The 19891-nt window shown below is 39.2% G+C and overlaps 1 protein-coding gene across 1 annotated transcript; it reads left to right on the top strand.

The window, feature by feature from the left end:
• Positions 1–1705: 1705 nt before the first annotated feature.
• Positions 1706–2924, top strand: LOC141614142 (uncharacterized). The gene is made up of 3 exons (XM_074432899.1): positions 1706–1766; positions 1855–2121; positions 2280–2924. The coding sequence occupies exons 2-3, from the start codon at positions 2008–2010 to the stop codon at positions 2922–2924; spliced, it is 759 nt and encodes a 252-aa protein (XP_074289000.1). The 5' UTR covers positions 1706–1766; positions 1855–2007.
• The last annotated feature ends 16967 nt before the right edge of the window (positions 2925–19891 follow it).

The raw sequence follows: 19891 nt of genomic DNA, 5'->3' as shown, positions 1-19891 counted from the left end.
ACGCCCCAGTACCGCAGACAAGAAACAGCATGGTCCCCAAAAACATCCCCAAAGAAAAAACCCGAGAGCAAGCGGGACGGGGCCTAGATACCGAGAATAACGGAACACCCGGGCGATACCCCAGCACACTACGGTAAGTCCTCCCGTTCATAGTCTGCCCCAACCCTGAGATAGGAACCGCACGTAACCAATCAGAGGAGTGAGAGCCCTGCTGAGACTGCCATAGAGCGATCTGGCGAGGTGTCAAAGAAAAAACCGACTCTGAGGCAGTAGCAACCGTCGTGAAATAAGCGTGAGAACGGTGAGAACGCGCGTCAGTCGTTGGATCTTGTCTGACGCGGCTAATCTAAGGGCCTATAACGCGCGCTCCTTTACCAAAACTTGAGGGCTTTGTCTTTCTTTTTCCCTGAAATTTACCTCGCGCTTCTTCGTTAAGCTTTCAACCATGGATTCCGACCTTCTTTGTTAAGCTTTCAACTATTTCTCTCTCCTTATTCTCTGTTGAGTTGCATTTTCGTCTTTCTGTTGGATTTTCTCTTACCTATTTCGTCATCAAGGTATATACTGTTTAGCTTCAAGCTTTTTTCGATTTCGTTCTTAATTTATTTAGTCCGTTTTATGTAACTCTACTGTAACCTAAATTAATGTTTCTTATGTTCATTTTGCCGGATTATTCATTTATTGATGAATTTTGAGTTCAGTATTGTTGTTAAAATCGAAATTTGCGTTTTCATTTGCATGCTATCGAAATTTGTATTTGTCGCATTGTTTGTTGATTTCGTAACTTGCTTATACATTTCGATTTGTTTGTTGTTTTTTAGTTTGATCTAATTTGTGCTTTTTTGGATTTTTGTTGAATTTGAAGTACTTTTAACGTAAGTAGCATCAATTTAAGACCACATGCGAAAGGTCATAATTGCGTGCACATTATTGTTGTAGATCATGCACATTTCAATAAAACTGATAGGACATTTCTTCGTGAAACGTGTACAACATTACATAACTGATTAATATTACATGCAAAACTACTTTCAGTTATTGAAGCGCAAAGGCGATCCTGGAACTGTTACACGCCGTATTTCTCCGAGGTTGAACAACCTCAGTCCTACTGTTGATGATCGTACTCCAACGTTCTCCCGTATTACCACCCGGATGTCACCTAAAAGTTTTGTTGATGTCCTTCGACACCTTGATTACAATCAATGGTGTGCTCTGGAAGAGATTGGTTTTTCTTCATTGTTCTGGCTAAGGGTTACAAGGCTTCCTTTACGCCTTGGTTATTGGTTAATTGAGAACTACAACCCGTATTCGGATTTCATCATTCTACCTGATAAACAGCGCTTTCGTGTTTTCGCTTCTTGTATTCATGATCTTTGTTGGCCTCCCAATTGGAGGAAAACATGTTTTACTTTCATCTTTGTAGTGACGAAGATGCGAGAATGTGATGCGTTTTCGCGCGCATTAGAAAGCTCAATTTCATGTTGATGGTCAAATGGATATCAAGACCCTTGCAGAGCATATTATTTGTCATGATGATTACAGTGATCAATTTAAGATTAATTTTGTGGTGCTTGCCGTGTCTTTGTTAATGCGCAACAATCGAAGCGTTCGTCAATCACCATGTACTAAAATCATTTGAGGAATGTGTCCGCCATTGGTCACTTGATTGATGTCAATTTGTCATGGAGAGTTTGCGGTATAACAAAAAGGATTGGGTCAAGAAGGGGAAGAAGAATCACTTTGGTGGACCTCTCCTGTTTCTAATGGTACAAATCTTCTGGGTTACATTTATTGTTAGTTATTATGGTTTTAAAACCTGCCATTTTCCAGTCATAATCCTGTTTTTACTTGCAGCTTGTTTATGTTGACCGTGTTGTCCATGAAAAATGATTCGTAGAAAGAGATTACTATACTCTTTTGAATTGGACATCTGCTGCACTTTTCTCAAGGGAAAAGCAGGAGATAGAAGCTGGTCAGTTTGGTCTTGGTCGTGTAAAAGGTCGACCGATGGAAAGAATTAGATTTTCTAATCCATGTAGACAAGTGGTTGAAAAAGTGCGGAGAGTGTCGAGGGATGTTAGTACCGATACAAAATCTCCAATTTCGTACTCGTCTCCGGAGGTATATCCATTGATTCTCGAAGTATTCACTATTCCTTTTCAAGATTCACTTTGAAATATTTTCTTTGTACCTTCATAGTACTAAAGATGTACCTTCATAGTACTAAAGATGTACCTTCATAGTACTAAAGATGTACCTTCATACTGTGCCTTGTCCAGGAGTTTGCAGACGACTACACTGCTTCAGCAAAGAGAGTCATGGAAGATATGGTTGTGTTAGATGAGAAATACGCGGTTGGTTTGCAATGTTTCCCAGGTGAAGAATGTGTCAAACAGGCCCATTCAGCAACTGAATTTGTATATTTGACATATGGTGGTGGTACCGAAGATATGTCGTGTGCACCGCCGTGGGAATCCAGCACACTAGATGAGGATGAACAGTTTATTGCTGTAGCAAATGCAGCTGAGAAAGCGTACAAATTGAAACTTGCTCGTGCTAATCACAGAGAACAATGTGCTAAGTGGAGAAATTCATCTGTAACTGTCACTTGTGAATTTTCGTTCGATTTAGGGTTGAAGAAAGACTTTGCTGAGAGTGAGGCAAGGTTAGCCGCAGCTAAAGGGGTTAACTGGGATCGCCCTGTCACTGGTGAATCTTCTTCAGCTACCAAAAGGGTTCATTTCATGGCAAGTCCTTATTATATACCTCTATCCAGCAATAAGCAACAATCATCTCGTTTTGATCCGTTGTTTTCTGCTATCCAAGATGACACCAATGTGTTAACACCTCTTACTGCGGTGCACCTTCAAGTGGCTGATTATGTTTTCAGTGACCGGGGCACTAACAATCGTCGTTCCAGGTAATCTGAAATGTGTACTTGCTAAATTACCATTTTATGTATGTCATTTTCACTGTTTCACACCTGACAAGTAATTTGTTATATTTTTTGCTCTAGTGAGCACTTATATTTGTACAAGACTTATTTCGCAACGCGAATGCATTTGTGGTCATTAAAGCCATCTGAACATGTTTCGAGTGTTGTAATTGATTGCTGGTCATCATATTTGAATTGTAAAGAGGAAGAAAATAATCTTGGTACTCCGAAGCGGTTCTTTTTTACCACGCTTGTGCATGTAAGTACATTTACATACACTCTTAAATGCTGTGTGTAATATGTATTTTTAAATATTGTACTTCCCTCTTTTGTTACTTTCCCATGCAGTCTGTATTAGCGAAACCCAGCCCAGGTTTAAGTGATGAAAAAATTTATGAATTATTCGAGGCTCGTGTAAAAATGGAGTTGCAGCTTTTCCCGGGAATAGACATAACTTCAATCGCACTCGTAAGTTGTTATTGTTTGCTTGAAATACTTTGCAATTTTCTTTGCCATTGTTGTATTGCATTTTTAAAAATTGAGTCATACTATTATCCCATAAGTCCTTTCTTTTTTTGTTTAATTCCAACTACTAAACTCATTTGAACCTCAACTTGTATATACCCATTTTATATTAAAAAGTTGATTAGGCCAAATTAGGATAAATGGCCATTTAACACAATGTTAATGCTATAATTTCTCAATGTACTTTCTAAACGTACTAAATGTACTTTTTAAACATTTACAATGTTAATGTTGTAATTTCTCAATGTGGGGAATATCTAATATGCATGAGCAGTTGCAACTATATGCACACGTTGGGAACATAGACCATGAGTCATACTATCATTCCATGTCTGCATTCTGCTTTTGTTTTATTTCAACTGCTTGAGTCAAAGGGAATTTTCTTTGCGTTTGTATTAAATGAGGTCACTTTATATTGCAATGTACTGTTCTCATTTTTTACATGTGCCTCACGATTAGTTAAAATGTACCCTTCGAAGAGTTTGACTGTACTTATGGTTGTACATCATTTGTTTTGTAATTTCAGTTTTTTTCCCAATTGTACACGAGAAACACTTTTTCTTAAACTTGGTTGACCTGATGAGGAAGCGTTTCGTCATTCTTGACAACTCACTCTCAGATGAAGACGCCATAAAGAAATATGGTGTATCTCCACTGTTAACAGTATGTTTGAATTTGACACATTCTTGTTGTTTTATTGAATTTTGACTATTAGTTGCGCTTAACACTGGTTTAAAATGTTTTGTCATAAATTGATGCTCTTGGAAGGTTTTTGGGTGAGAACCCAAAAACTCCTGACTCTAGCAACGTTGTGTTGGCTATGGATCCCATTGTTGCAAAGCTTAGTTGGAGAAATAACTACAATGTTGATGACTGTGGTATATACACAATGAGACACATGGAAACATTTATGAGATTAATCTCTTGGAAATGTGGCCTGATGAAAAATGATGTGAGTGTTGGTTCTTATTTTAAAGAAATTCATGTTCATTGTGTTTTGCCTATCTTGTTAATTGTTGGCTTCTGTTTTGCAGCGGAGCGTGCTTAAAGTGTTACGATACAAATATCTATGCACATTACTTATGTTCGACCACAACGATTGCCATGAAACTGTCGCTGATCATGCGAAGAAGAGTCATTTCTCTAAAGCTAGTGATTACATTTAATGTTCAAATATTATCTACGCAGTACGTTAGAATTTGTCTGATGACATTCCTGTTCATGTAGTATGATGTTTTAAATTCTAGTGTACGTTAGTATGTGTAATGACTTGTAATTGCATAAGCAAAATGTTGAATTTGTGAACCAATATTTAGTTGCACTTAATTAAAGTACTTCTTTGTCTATTTTTGGCGTGCTATTTACCTGAACGTTATTATCTCCTTGAATAGCGACTTATGATGTACTGAATTAGCAAAATAATATAATGTACATTTCAGGTCTGCTTTTAAATCTCTTTTGTAAAACAGTACATGCACATTATGAACATACATAATGGACATTTGAATTAAATTGAAAGCACATTTATTTCTATTATACATTGAAAACAGGAAAATAGGTCTAAAATCACGTCAAAGATCTATGTATAGCGACATCATAATCTAAGTATATGAATGAACTTTTGAAGTTTTCTATCTTACTAAACGATCACATGCATTACAATTTAATTAATGTTTCATGTTCTTTTTAAAATAATTTAATGTACCTTTCAATATAATATAATGTACATTTTCCAAACAATGCTTAATGATATTTTAGTTGCACTTAATTATCAGAACATGCACATTATGAATATAGATAATGGACATTTTAATTAAACTGTTTACATAAATTACATAATATATACAGTGTAAACAGGAAAACCTGTTTAACAAACTGTCAAAGATCTATTTTTAATCCCTTCCAAAAAATGGGTTCACTCGCCCCTTGTTGGGTGTCTTTTGGTCTTGCGGCTATACAAACCACACATAAGGGAAAGGGTTTAGAGTTGGATTAGGTGGATTCGCGGTAGCGGTCTCCCTAATGCAACCCTAAACGCTTTCCCCTCCCATTTTAGGATACCTGACCCCCTAGTTTTAATCTCGTCCCCAAAAAGCGTTCAGTCGCCCTCTCTAGGGTGTCTTTTGGTCTTGCGGCCGTTCATAATCCAACCCTAAACCCTTTCCCATGCCGTTTTAGGATACTTGGCCCCCTAGTTTTAATACCGTCCCCAAAAAGTGTTCACGCGCCCCCTCTAGGGTGTCTTTCGATCTTGTGGTCGTTCGTAATCCAAAAACTTGAGCTAATTTGTACATTATAAATGTCGAAAAAGTACATTTAGAACTTTTAGAAAATACATTGACAAATTATAACATTACCATTCTGTTAAATGGCCATATATCCTAATTTGATCTAATCTGAAGTTTTTAAGTATAAAATGGGTATATAAAAGTAGAGGTTCAAATGGTTCTAGCAGTTGGAATAAACAAAAAAAGAAAAAAAAAAGAATGGACTTATGGCATTATAGTATGACCCAATTTTTTAAAAAAAGACCGCCACTTTAAACTTCTTCTCTTTAATATCTTACTACTTTTTTATAAACCTATCAATTAAATTGTACCTGCACGTTTTCTCATTCTCAGATCGTTCACTTATTCTTATCGCTCTCAATCGGAATGAAGGTTATACTCTTTGCCTTTAATTATTTGCTAAAAACAACTGTGTTTACTTTTCATCTGCTTCGAATTTTACATAGTTTCCTTAGCTATTATTGTTCGAAGATGTTCATTATAAATCGGTCCTAATATTATTTCTCAGGTGCATTAATATGTCGGAATTTATTCGCATTGTTTCCTAATGATTTTGATGTACTTTGCTATGGCTTAATATTTTTTAATGTTTAGGATGTATTTTCTTCATGTACTTTTTTAATGTTTAGCATTTACTTTCTGGATACGTGTCCTTCATATCAATATGTCGGAATTTATACGCATTGTTTGCTAATGATTTTGATGTAGTTTGTTAATGTTGTTCATTTACTTCCTGGATACCTGTGCTTCATATCAATATGTTTGAATTTGTACGCATTATTTCCTAATAATTTTGATGTTCTTTGCTATGGCTTAATATTTAGGATGTATTTTCTTCATGTACTTTCTTAATGTTTAGCATGTCCTTTTTGGATATCTGTATTTTTAATGGCTTTATGTTTCTGTCTTATATGTTTTTTTTTCTTTTTAAAACTGAAGAACACAGATGTCACTATGGTTGTGCAAATCAGTCCTGATTCACCTACTGTTTGTCAATCTCCATCAAGATTCACCCCAGACTCTTCTTCTGCTGAGAAAATTGAAGTTTCTGACAGTCCTACAATAGGAGTAGTACATCATCCTAGCATTTGTCATACTTTACAAACAGTTGACAAAAACTCTTCTTCTGTTGCGATAATTGATGTTCCCGACAGCCCTACAATAGAAGAGATTGTTAATCGTCCTAGAGTTCGCCGCACTTCGTGTAGCATCTTAAAAAACTCCTCTTATCCTTTGTTGATTGATGTTCCTGACAGCCCCATTGAAGATGGGATTGTTAATCCATCTTGTAACTGGCCACGCATTAAACAGATTGTGAGGGACAAACATGACATTGTTAGGGCCACCTTAGGAACAAGCTGTGCAGAAATGCCACCGATAGAAATTCTTGCTCATTTAACTAAAACACCTATTCAAACGTCATATCAAACAGACCAGGTTTTCAACAAACAACCCACTTCTTCTAGCAAACACATAGCGGCTCTTCGTAAAGTGAGAAAATTAATTGCTGAGAGGAATAAGGATGCGCCTACAAACGCTGCTGTGTCATTCAGTTTAGGTGTGTTCCCAGAAGATGAGGACTCTTGTGTTTATGCAGCACCAGAGCGGGGTAAAAAAAGAAAGAAACTGTCTGCTGATCGTCCACCTTTATATCCGGAAACAGGGAATCAATATCATTTTAGTAGGAGTCCTTCCTGTGAACCTCTCCTTGATGCTATTGACGACACAAATCCCTTCATACCTTTGACATCAATGCAATATCAGATTTCAAATTATGTGTTCACTGGCCAGGGCTCTGTGGATAAGAGTTGGTAATTACATACAGAAGATTTAATATTTTATATTCATTTACATAGTTCATCTTTACATATCTGCTGATAATCATAATGCTATTACTGTTTTTTGTGCAGTAATACGTTATTTGAGTTCAAAAATAATGTCCTTGGTTGGGATCAACTGTTGTCATTAAAACCGTATCACTATATCTCAAGCTTTGTCATAGATTCTTGGTCAGCATATCTAAACTACAAAGAAAAGGATGGGAATCCAACCAATCCCACACGATTCTTTTTTAGTACACTTACATATGTAAGTTTGGTCATTGTTTCATGTATTTCAGTTTACTATTTCCAACATTTTCACATTACTAAAATTTTATCTTCATTGTGCAGTTGTTATTAATGAAGAACACAGGTGCTTCTATTGATGATCATCGTTACATACTTTCAAGCGTCGCATCGAAGTAAAATTAAATGAGTTTGAGTGGATTGATCTTCCATCCATTGAACTAGTCAGTCCCTCACTTTATTTAGTAATTGAAATTAAATTCAGTATTACTGTAGTAGTCTATTTGAATAGAAGTCAGTGAATGTACTGTCAAAGTTTTCAAAATGTGCTATTACTTAACATGAAATTAACCTTTACCTGTCAGTGACCTTACAATTGTTTCTTTCCCTGATGCTAGTTCTTCTTCCCTATTGCACTTGAGAATCATTTTGTGTTGTACATTTTCGACCTGCCAAGGAAATGTCTCATGATTTGTGACACAATCGCATTAGAAGGGGGAGTGCCTTAGAAGAGTATGGTGATAGTGTACTTGAACTGGTAAATTTACATTCTCCTCAACTATGAATTATTATCGTTCACTTGCATTGGTAAATTCATGTACATTATGGTTCATCTCGTCTAATTTTTATTATTGTGTTACAGGGTGATGCTTTTGCACAGTTTTTGGGTGAAAATCAATCAACTATGGAGAAAAGTAATATAGTAATGGGCATGGATCCTACAATAGCAATGCTTCCATGGAGAAATAACAGAAATATTTTTGACTGTGGTATTTACACCATGAGGCACATGGAAACATTTATGGGAATAGCCACTTGGGACTGTGGACTGTCCAAAATTGATGTGAGTGTTACATTTTAATTGTAAGTTATTTAGAACAAATCAATGTTATCTTGTTGGTTATTAAATTCTAATTTCATGTTTTTTTTTTGTTTGCAGATGAGATCGTTAACAATGCTGAGATTCAAGTACCTATGCACGCTACTAACATTTGAGCACAAAAAACATCGTAACAACATTATTAGATATGCATTAGCGTGTCACGACATTCACAAATAGTTCCTGAATATGATTGATTAGTTTTCTTTTGTGCTGTCGACATATCTGGCGTTAGTTGATGTCTATTGGGTTTGCTGTATTGATAATGTACTTTTGATCTTTGGCGTATGTACACCAAAGTTGTATTGGATGTGCATTCATCCCAAGCTACTTGTTATAATGTACATTCTATAATGATCAATTGTCCATTTTAAGGAAAACAAATGTTCACCAAAATCAATGATGTTCTTGCTTTAATACGAGAATGTTCATTTTAAGGAAAACAAATTTACATCCTGTGTAACTTTCTTGCTTTAGGATCTCACAATTGATACAGTTAATTTATATCGTGCGTGGTCATTTTAATACGAGAATGTTCATTTTAAGGAAAACAAAAAAATATACTCCGTATACACTAATATTTAAACAAATCATATGAGAAGAGGGCAGAAAAGAGAGGGGAAATAGCAATATTTGAAATTGAGTAAATATGTACAATTAGTATTTTAATTTAACTATTACTTCTATATCATATGTTGCACACAATTTTCCTACTTCCCCAAATAACCCCAACACACGTAAATCTAGGGTGGACCTAATAATACCTATTATGGAAGTATAACCAATATATGTTCAATTATAAAACACACAATTAGGTGTAAATCTAAAATAGATAAAAAGAATACTTCTTTCAAACAATCTTTCCAAAGAAAATACTTCTTTCAACTACGGAGTATTAGGTAACTTCTCCATAAATTTTGGTTATACTCCACCTTCGTTTTCAATACTTCTTCATTGCCAGGTAATCACGTTCATTTACTAACTTGTCCTGAATTTCTTCCATTCTTTTGGTGTATTTTGTTAGGTAATTATACTTGGTTGATTTAAATCATTGACAAAATCACCTGAAAATCACGCCTCTTTTGTTGGTTACATTTTCGTCGTTTTCAATTTAATTGGATGTTCATGTCATGTTTAATGGGATGTTATTTATTGATTACAATTGTGTGAGATTTTACGTGTGTTGGGGTAATTGGGGCAAGTAGGAAAATTGTGTACAACATATAAAATAGGAGTAATAGGTAAATTAAAATACAAATTGTACAATTTACTCAATTTCAAATATTGCTCACAGTGTTCATCGTTTAATTAATAGTGTTTTTAAAGTTTACAGTATGATGTTCTAAATGCTATCGTTCAATGAACATTTTGGAATAACCATTCTTAATCTGTCTACAGAGGAAATCATGTCATTATTTTGCTTGGGATGGGTAACGAATTCTGAAGAGGAAGACAGAAAACAATTCATTGAACATCATCTTGACGCAAAGAAGACAATGCTAGGATGGCTATTCAATGGGAAGGACGCCATAATTGCAGGGGTGGAGGACAACTATGCAAAAAACACAGTACTACAAGATGAAACTTACATGCTACAAATCTTTCAAAAAGTTAATCAAGCTGACAAACATAACATGGAAGCAGTATGCAAGTGTTGGGCTAAGATGTTTATCTTACACAATGAGGAAGCCCGTTTAAGAGAGGAATATGAATGCAGATTACAGACAAGCATTTTAGTTGGGGTTAGAACGACTACCAGGCATAATGTAGTGGTTTTCCGAAGGTGTCTTTGTTACTTGACAGACAATCTCTTAACAAGGAGGACATTGCACCTTTTTCAATATCATTTGGCACCCGAGTTAGGAAATCTTGTTGTTGTAGACAGCGAAGAAGAATATTTTGACTCTATCCCAACATCAATTTCCCGACCAGCGGTCGAACTTGCTTTTATTCTATTAAATCAAACCGAGTAATACTATATGTAAACAACTGAGGTACATTTGAGTATAAGTTTTATATTTACCTCATACCCCTTGTACCTACTGTTGGTTTTCAATGTCCATTCAGAATATAAGAATATAAGTACATTCTCTTATTTGTTAATGATATTTCATTATATTGAATTAGTACCTTTTGTAAGTTTTGGATTTTCGATACATCATGAAAAGAATTGTCCCATCACTGTATTTACAATGTCCATTACGTGCATTAACAATGTACCATTTAAATTAAATAATATAAATTAATGCATCTAATAATTACACTCTCAGATGCAAGTTGTAAAATAATTCAGGTGAAAAGACACCACTATTCATGATTATTTGATTAAATGAGACATGTGTCAAAATGGCAGTTGTAACTAATGCATGTGAAAAGACAAATAATACTACACTCATAAATTGTAACTTCTCCTATTCTTATCCAAAGCAGTTTATATATAAAACTCACTATAAATACTTATCTAAACTAGTGTGCTAATTACAAAATCTAAGGAATAATCATACAAACCGTCTTCACTCCCTTAAAAAGGTACTCTAATTTCTGTTTTTTTTTTTTTTTTTGTTCTTATTTTTTTTTTCCCTGCAAAAGAAATGCATATCTTCATGTAAATAAGTATATTGAATATTATTGCAAGAATAATGCAGTAATGGAATTCTAATATGCTCTGGTAATTTATTTCATACAAATAAAGGTTCGTATATAATGTATTCCTGCCAATGTCCATTGTCATGCCTTTAAAGGAACATTTATTTTACTGATAATGTTCATTGGAAATATTGTTGTTCACTTTGATATAGCATATATAAAAAATATATTGAATGTTAATGACAGTAAACGACATAATACTATTTAATTAATATTAGAAATACTTACAAAAGCCATTCAAGACTGTTTCAAAATCAGTTTAAATATAAAACTCACTCAAAATACTTGTCTAAACTAGTGTGCTAATTACAAAATCTATGGAATAATAATATAGAAAACGTCTTCACTCCCTTGAAAAGGTGTAACAATACGGATCTTCTTTGGAGCCTACTCGACCGAGTAGAGCCTACTCGGCCGAGTAGTGCTCTTAGTGTGTGTTATTTCGGTTCTGCCGAGGAATACTCGGCCGAGTATAGCGAATACTCGACCGAGTATTGGACACTCGGCCGAGTGTTGCTGCACTCGACCGAGTGTCCGGTTTGGCGAAGTTATATTTCGACGGTTTGATTAAGGAATGATTAGGGTATTTTATAATTCCGCGTCAGTTTCTAATATCACTTTTCACAGCGTTAACATTGCTACGTTACCCTAATCCTACCCAAATCATTCCCTAATCATCCCTTTGAGCATTTCGTAGCATCTTTGTGTGGATAATTTGCGGTGATTCTTGCGTAAAGGTTCTTATTGCACTGTTGGTAAGTACATCTTTGTAATTATTGCATCGTTACGGGTTGCTATACATTTATATGGAATGGGATGTTGGGAATTGTACAAAGTGTAATTGTGTTGTATGATCATTGTATAGGAGAAGACTTCGTAGAGGAGCCTTTTTGATTGTCCGTGTTGCTTACTGCTGTGATTGCTAAGGTAGGGTTTCCCTACTCAGTTTACTATGCTTTACATGACATGTTGTTGTAATTATTGTTGTCTGTTGATCATCGTAATATGGAGAGTGTTGTGACAGTGTTGGTGTGAGGGGATTGAGATGACAGAAATGTCATGTGATTGTGATTATGGTGGAGTCACTTGCGGGAGTGGCTTCACACCCTAGTTCGCCCTCCGTGGAACCCGCCACGGGAGGGGATGTGCACATTAAGGGACAGGGATCGTTGTCGCTCGTTGAGGAGCTGGACTAGGTGGGATCGGCTGCGGTCACCCGCTGGCGGCGAGGATTACTTGTTGCGATGGGTAATCTGGCAGGGCTACACACTTTAGTGTGTAGTCGGTTACTATGTGAGATTGGGTGATTGGGAGTTGGTGGTGATCAGACGAGTATTGCATTTGTTTGTCTTGTTTGTTGCATAATACTGACCCCGTTGTTGTTTGTGGAATCTGCGGTGATCCATTCGGGGATGGTGAGCAGGCTTGACAGGTTTTGCTAGAGAGAGCTTGGGGGTTATCTTGGGAGATTTGCCACCACGAGTCATAGCATCACTGTCTAAGTCTTAGCGAGTTTTCTTTTATTATTAAGACTTTGAAGTTGTATTTCTTTAGACAGTATTTGGTTTTGGATATTGTAAACTTTGCATTTTACATTACTTTGATAAATGTGCTCAGTTCAGACGCTTTTGATATGTACTAACCTCGGGCAACCGAGATGGTAATGATCTTTCATACTTGGGTAGTCTGGTAAGGTACCTTGGTATGAGGGGGTGTTACAAAGTGGTATCAGAGCCGAAGATTCCGGCACCTAAACAAATGAATTTAATGAACCTAGGGAGTCTAACTAAAATGAACCCGGGGAGAGTTGTTTGGAGCTACCGCAAAGACTCGGGAGACGTCCCGGAGTCGCACCTTGGCCCTTACTAACTCGAGCCGGTAACTTGGGGAAAAGTGTGGTGAGGATTAGGCCTTGTATGTGCACGTATGTGAAAATACATGTTGGTAAAAGTCGATAGTTGTATATATGTGTGACGAAATCCTTAACTGTTGTGATGGGAGAAGTAATTGGTGAAACGGGTTGTGATTTCAATGTTGGATCTAGCGTATGTGCAAATTGGATGTTGATATGGTTACAATGTGGTGTGAAAGTTTTAGTATATGCATTATGGTGCTAAAGTTTTAATATAAGCATTGCATGCTGACGTGATTATAACATGGTTTTAAAATCCTGAAGTATTTGCTGCGGAATAGTAAGCATGATAGGGAAATTGTAATCTGTAAATCTTTTTATAGCGTAACTCGGCCGAGCAGGGTAGACACTCGACCGAGTATGGTCTACTCGGCCGAGTGGACAAGACTCGACCGAGTGTTGTTTGATAAGAAGTAGCGATTGCTATTGTTTGTGATTACTCGACCGAGTATGAAAGTGTACTCGACCGAGTATAGGCCACTCGGCCGAGTGTTGTTACACTCGACCGAGTGTTCTTTTGTTGTTTTTGCGTTTGTCTCTGGAGTCGATACTCGACCGAGTGTCTGCAAAGGTACTAGACCGAGTTATCAATACTCGACCGAGTATGATGTACACTCGGCCGAGTGTTCTTACGGCGGAGGGATGTTAAATTTTGAGCATGTGTTTACGTTTCTTTCTTTCTTATCAGCTCAAAATACCGCCCAAAGAACTCCCGCCGGATCCAAGTTTCGGAGATGTCTATTGATGAGATTGCTCGCATGATTGAGCAACAAGAGGCTCTCCTTGAAGCTCTCAAAAATGTGGGGAAAGGAAACGAGAAGACGATGGATGCAACCCAGCTTAGCATCAACATTGCTCGTTTCCACCCTCCCACATATGACGGGGTAGGCGAACCAAAGCTGCTCGAGAAGTGGCACCGTGAGATTGAAGCTCTCATGGAAATGGTTAAGTGCCCCGAGGATATGATTGTTGAACAGGTTGTATACTACCTAAGAGGAGAAGCTGCAGTTTGGTGGCAGAACGTCAAGGATGATGCTAGAGCTTACTACCAGGAGGAAGGGGCTATTCCGTGGTCTGGGTTGAAGAGTGCTATGAGAGAGCAGTTTGTGCCGGAGCATATCCGACACAAGATGAGATCCGACTTTGAATCTTTCACTATGTCTGAGGAGATGACAGTCACTGATTACTATCATCGATTTATGGAGCTATCTCGTTATGTGGAATATTTACAGCTCGGACAAAGAGGTTTGGCTCTCCGTTTTGAGAGGGGTTTGTCTGCTAAGATTGTGAGTCGTATGCCTATTTGGGGTTGCTACCGACCTCAAGGAAGTGTATCTAAGAGCGGGTCAAGCCGAGAGAATGGTGGATCTCTTAAGGGAGATCGAGGAGAGGATCTGCTACTGAGAAAGAGGAAGGCTGATAGTGGGAACAACAATCAGCCAACCAACAAGAAAGGGAATTTCAACCATGCTAAAGCTTTCTCTAGTGGAGCTGGTTTCTCTGGAGGTTCTCGTGGTTGGGGAAAGAACGGAGGTCGGGCTGTGAGTGACAACACCAACCTTACGTGTTTCAACTGTGGTGGTATAGGCCACAAAAGGCGGGAATGCACGAGCTACAAGCCCGACAATGGTTCAGGAGCTCGATCAGGAAATTTCTCTCAGGGGCCGACTCAGAGTTTTGCTAGTAGCCGACCGGGAGGTTCATGGGGCACAGAGAGGTGGACGGGGTAACCGGGGCGGTTACAACCGCGGTGGTGGTGGATCTTACCGGCGTCGAGAATAATAGTGTCACCCAGGATTCGGCAGCTAAGCCTAGTACCTCCAATGCTTGATTCGGGGTGGAGGACAGAAGAATAGTGGAAAGCTCTTCATGATGGATAAGCAGGAAGCACAGGATGATGCTCATGTAGTTACCGGTACCTTTCTTGTTAATAATGTACCGTCCTTTGTTTTGTTTGATTCCGGGGCTACACATTCTTTTGTGTCTAAAAGTCATCTTTGTGTCTATGGGTTTGGGTAAGTTTGAGGTTGTAAAAGATGATGTGTTCATACCTTCGGGGGAGTCTGTGTCGTGTCTCAAGTTATATAAGGGTATATCTATGGTGATTGGAGGGGTAGATTTACCAGTAAACTTGTTAGAGTTTCCTAAAGATGGGTTTGAGGTGATTGTTGGGATGGATTGGCTAGGTAGGTATGATGCCAGGATAGATTGTAGACAGAAGAGAGTGTCTTTAAAGAGTCCCAAGGGTGTTAAGGTGTCCTATAGAGGGTTTGTGGTAAAGCCTAAGTGTAGGTTTATAGCGGTTATGACTTTAAAGTCATGTTTAAGGAAAAAGTGTCCCTTAATCCTTTGTCATGTGAGAGATCACCGAGTGGAGCCGCCGACAACTTCGAGATTTCGTGGTGAAAGAATTTGAAGATGTATTTCCGAGGAGATACCGAGTTTGCCTCCCAAGAGGGATGTCGATTTCAGCGTGGAGCTTAAGCCGGGAACGGGTCCTATATCTAAAGCACCTTATCGTATGGCACCTAAAGAGTTGGCTGAGTTGAAGAAGCAGTTGCATGAGTTGTTAGACAAGGGTTATATCAGGCCTAGCGTGTCACCGTGGGGAGCCCCAGTTCTTTTTGTAAAGAAGAAAGATGGGAGTATGAGATTGTGCATTGACTACAGAGAGCTCAATCGGGTTCTGATGAAGAACAAGTATCCGTTCGAGGATTGATGATTTGTTCGATCGTTAAGTGGAGCTGGTGTATTCTCTAAGATTGATCGAGGTCGGGGTATCATCGGTGAGGATAGCAGACGAAGATATTCCTAAAACAGCGTTCCGATCTCGTTATGGTCACTCCGAGTATGTAGTGATGCCTTTTGGGTTGACCAATGCGCCAGCAGCTTTTATGGATTTGATGAACCGGATCTTCACACCGTTTTTGGATAAGTTTGTGGTTGTTTTCATCGACGATATCCTAGTTTATTCCAAGACCAAAGAAGAACACGAAGAGCACTTGAGGATAGTTTTGCAGACTTTGAGAGAAAATCAGCTCTATGCCAAGTTATCCAAGTGTGAGTTTTGGTTAGAGGAAGTGGCTTTTCTAGGCCATGTAATATCCAAGAAGGGGGTATCTGTGGATCCTAGTAAGATTGAGGCCGTTACCAAGTGGGAATCGCCGAAGAATGTTGCTGAGATTCGGAGTTTCTTAGGTCTTGCCGGCTACTACCGGAGATTTGTGAAGGATTTCTCTACCATAGCACGGCCTATGACATCCTTGATGAGGAAAGAAGTCAGATTTGTTTGGGATGAGAGTTGTGAAACGGCGTTTCAGACCTTAAAAGAACGCTTGACCACAGCTCCTATCCTAGCCTTGCCAGAGGGTTGTGAGAACTTTGAGGTCTATACCGACGCTTCAAAGAACGGTTTGGGTTGTGTCTTGATGCAGGGAGGGAGAGTGATAGCTTATGCTTCGAGGCAGCTGAAGCAATATGAGGAGAACTATCCTACTCATGATTTGGAGCTGGGTGCAGTTGTGTTCGTACTTAAGATTTGGAGGCACTACCTTTACGGCGCAACTTTTAAGGTGTTCTCTGATCATAAGAGTCTAAAGTATATCTACACTCAGAAGGAGCTTAACATGCGACAGAGGCGGTGGATGGAGCTGATTAGAGATTATGATATGGAGATCATCTATCATGAGGGTAAAGCTAATGTTGTCGCGGATGCTTTGAGTAGGAAGAGCGTTCATTCGCTATGTACAGCTATGTCCTTGCTGAAGTTGAGAGATGAGATGTCTAGATTGGGGATCTTTATGATTCGAGAGGGGAATACCATCGGGGATTTGACGATCGAGCCAGAGTTGTATGAAAACATCAAAAGTAAGCAAGAGCTTGATCCTAAGATCCAGGAGTGGAAGTCAACGGTAGAGAGCGGAGCAACATCTAGGTTCTCTATACATCCAGATGGGAGTGTTCGTTTTGATGGGAGATGGTGTGTTCTGACGATGCGAGTTAAGGAGAATGATCTTGTCGAGGCTCATTGCACTCCTTATTCAGTTCACCCGGGTGGTGACAAGCTTTACAGAGACCTTAAGAAGACTTTTTGGTGGCCGAACATGAAGAGAGATGTAGCTGAGTTTGTGGCTAGATGTTTGACTTGCCAAAGGGTCAAAGGTGAACAAAGGAGACCTCAAGGTAAGATTCGGTCTCGACAAGATGCCGAGTGGAAGTGGGAGTCGATCTCCATGGACTTTATTGTGGGGTTACCTAGGTCACAACAAGGTAACAACATGATTTGGGTGATCGTGGATAGGCTAACCAAATCAGCCCATTTCGTCCCCATGAAGGATACTTGGTCTAAGATGCAAGACGGTGGCATTGGGTTACCGAAAGCATGTGGTTCGGTTACATGGTATTCTGAAAGATATTGTTTCCGATCGTGATGCGAGGTTCATATCAAAGTTTTGGCAAGAACTGCAAGAGTTGATGGGTACAACATTGAAGATGAGTCTGACTTTTCATCCAAGCAACCGATGGTCGAGAACGGACCAACAAGACCTTAGAAGACATGCTAAGGGCATGTGTCATGGACTTTGGAGGTAGTTGGGAAGACAGACTTGATTTGATCGAGTTTTCATACAATAATAGTTATCATACAAGCATTGGGATGGCACCTTTTGAAGCTTTGTATGGCCGGAAATGCCGAAGTCCGGTTTGTTGGGATGATAGTTCGAGACGGTGGTCTTAGGACCCCAATTGGTTCAAGATATGGTTGAGCAAATCCAGTTGATTCGCCAAAAGATGAGAGCAGCTCAAGATCGTCAAAAGAGCTACGCCGACTTACACCGCAGGGACATTGAGTTCGCGGTGGGTGACAAGGTGCTTTTGAAAGTGTCACCTATGCGAGGTGTTATGAGGTTTGGGAAGAAGGGTAAGTTAAGCCAAAAGTTTATAGGCCCTTATGAAATTCTGGACCGTGTTGGCGAGGTAGCCTACAGGTTAGCTTTACCACCAGCTTTGGATAGAGTGCACAATGTTTTTCATGTGTCTCAACTCTGGAAATATGTGAGTGATCCGTCGCACATCCTCGAGATGGAGAACATCGAACTTGATGAATCCTTGTCCTATGCCGAGATTCCTAAGGAGATTCTTGATCGCAAGGTTCGTAAGACCCGGAATGGTGAGACGGTCTTACTCAAGGTCCTTTGGTCTAATCATAATGTGGAGGAAGCAACATGGGAACCCGAGGAAGCTATGCGAGACCGCTTTCCTAACCTTTTTGATCAGGTATGTTTGGTTACGGGGACGTAACCGTTGTCTTTTTAGGGGGGTAGGAGATGGTCGCGATAGTGTTTTGTGTTTTCTTTGCTTTGTTTGATTCGTGTCGGGAGGTGCGTTTTGTGTAGTTCCTTGGAGTTGTCTCATGTGAGTGTTAGAGTCTTGTGTCGTGGTGTTGTGCTTGTGTGTAGCAGAGTGTGAACTTCGGGATGAAGTTCTTTTTAGGGGGAAAGATTGTAACAATACGAATCTTCTTTGGAGCCTACTCGACCGAGTAGAGCCTACTCGGCCGAGTAGTGCTCTTAGTGTGTGTTATTTCGGTTCTGCCGAGGAATACTCGGCCGAGTATAGCGAATACTCGACCGAGTATTGGACACTCGGCCGAGTGTTGCTGCACTCGACCGAGTGTCCGGTTTGGCGAAGTTATATTTCGACGGTTTGATTAAGGAATGATTAGGGTATTTTATAATTCCGCGTCAGTTTCTAATATCACTTTTCACAGCGTTAACATTGCTACGTTACCCTAATCCTACCCAAATCATTCCCTAATCATCCCTTTGAGCATTTCGTAGCATCTTTGTGTGGATAATTTGCGGTGATTCTTGCGTAAAGGTTCTTGTTGACTTGTTGGTAAGTACATCTTTGTAATTATTGCATCGTTACGGGTTGCTATACATTTATATGGAAGGGGATGTTGGGAATTGTACAAAGTGTAATTGTGTTGTATGATCATTGTATAGGAGAAGACTTCGTAGAGGAGCCTTTTTGATTGTCCGTGTTGCTTACTGCTGTGATTGCTAAGGTAGGGTTTCCCTACTCAGTTTACTATGCTTTACATGACATGTTGTTGTAATTATTGTTGTCGATTGATCATCGTAATATGGAGAGTGTTGTGTGAGTGTTGGTGTGAGGGGATTGAGATGACGAAATGTCATGTGATTGTGATTATGGTGGAGTCACTTGCGGGAGTGGCTTCACACCCTAGTTCGCCCTCCGTGGAACCCGCCACGGGAGGGGATGTGCACATTAAGGGACGGGGATCGTTGTCGCTCGTTGAGGAGCTGGACTAGGTGGGATCGGCTGCGGTCACCCACCGGCGGCGAGGATTACCTGTTGCGATGGGTAATCTGGCGGGGCTACACACTTTAGTGTGTAGTCGGTTACTATGTGAGATTGGGTGATTGGGAGTTGGTGGTGATCGGGACGAGTATTGCATTTGTTTGTCTTGTTTGTTGCATAATCGACCCGTTGTTGTTTGTGGAATCTGCGGTGATCCATTCGGGGATGGTGAGCAGGCTTGACAGGTTTTGCTAGAGAGAGCTTGGGGGTTATCTTGGGAGATTTGCCACCACGAGTCATAGCATCACTGTCTGA

Source organism: Silene latifolia, chromosome 11, assembly GCF_048544455.1.
Source record: "Silene latifolia isolate original U9 population chromosome 11, ASM4854445v1, whole genome shotgun sequence".
In the NCBI taxonomy this organism is placed as follows: Eukaryota; Viridiplantae; Streptophyta; class Magnoliopsida; order Caryophyllales; family Caryophyllaceae; genus Silene; species Silene latifolia.
This window is presented reverse-complemented; position numbering and strand designations above follow the sequence as displayed.

Excerpts from the sequence above, each read along its gene's own strand:
- LOC141614142 (XM_074432899.1), top strand. The coding sequence starts at position 2,008 with ATGGAAAGAATTAGATTTTCTAATCCATGTAGACAAGTGGTTGAAAAA. Across the intron at positions 2,122-2,279 it reads TTTCGTACTCGTCTCCGGAG|GAGTTTGCAGACGACTACAC; the intron begins GTATATCCATTG and ends TGCCTTGTCCAG.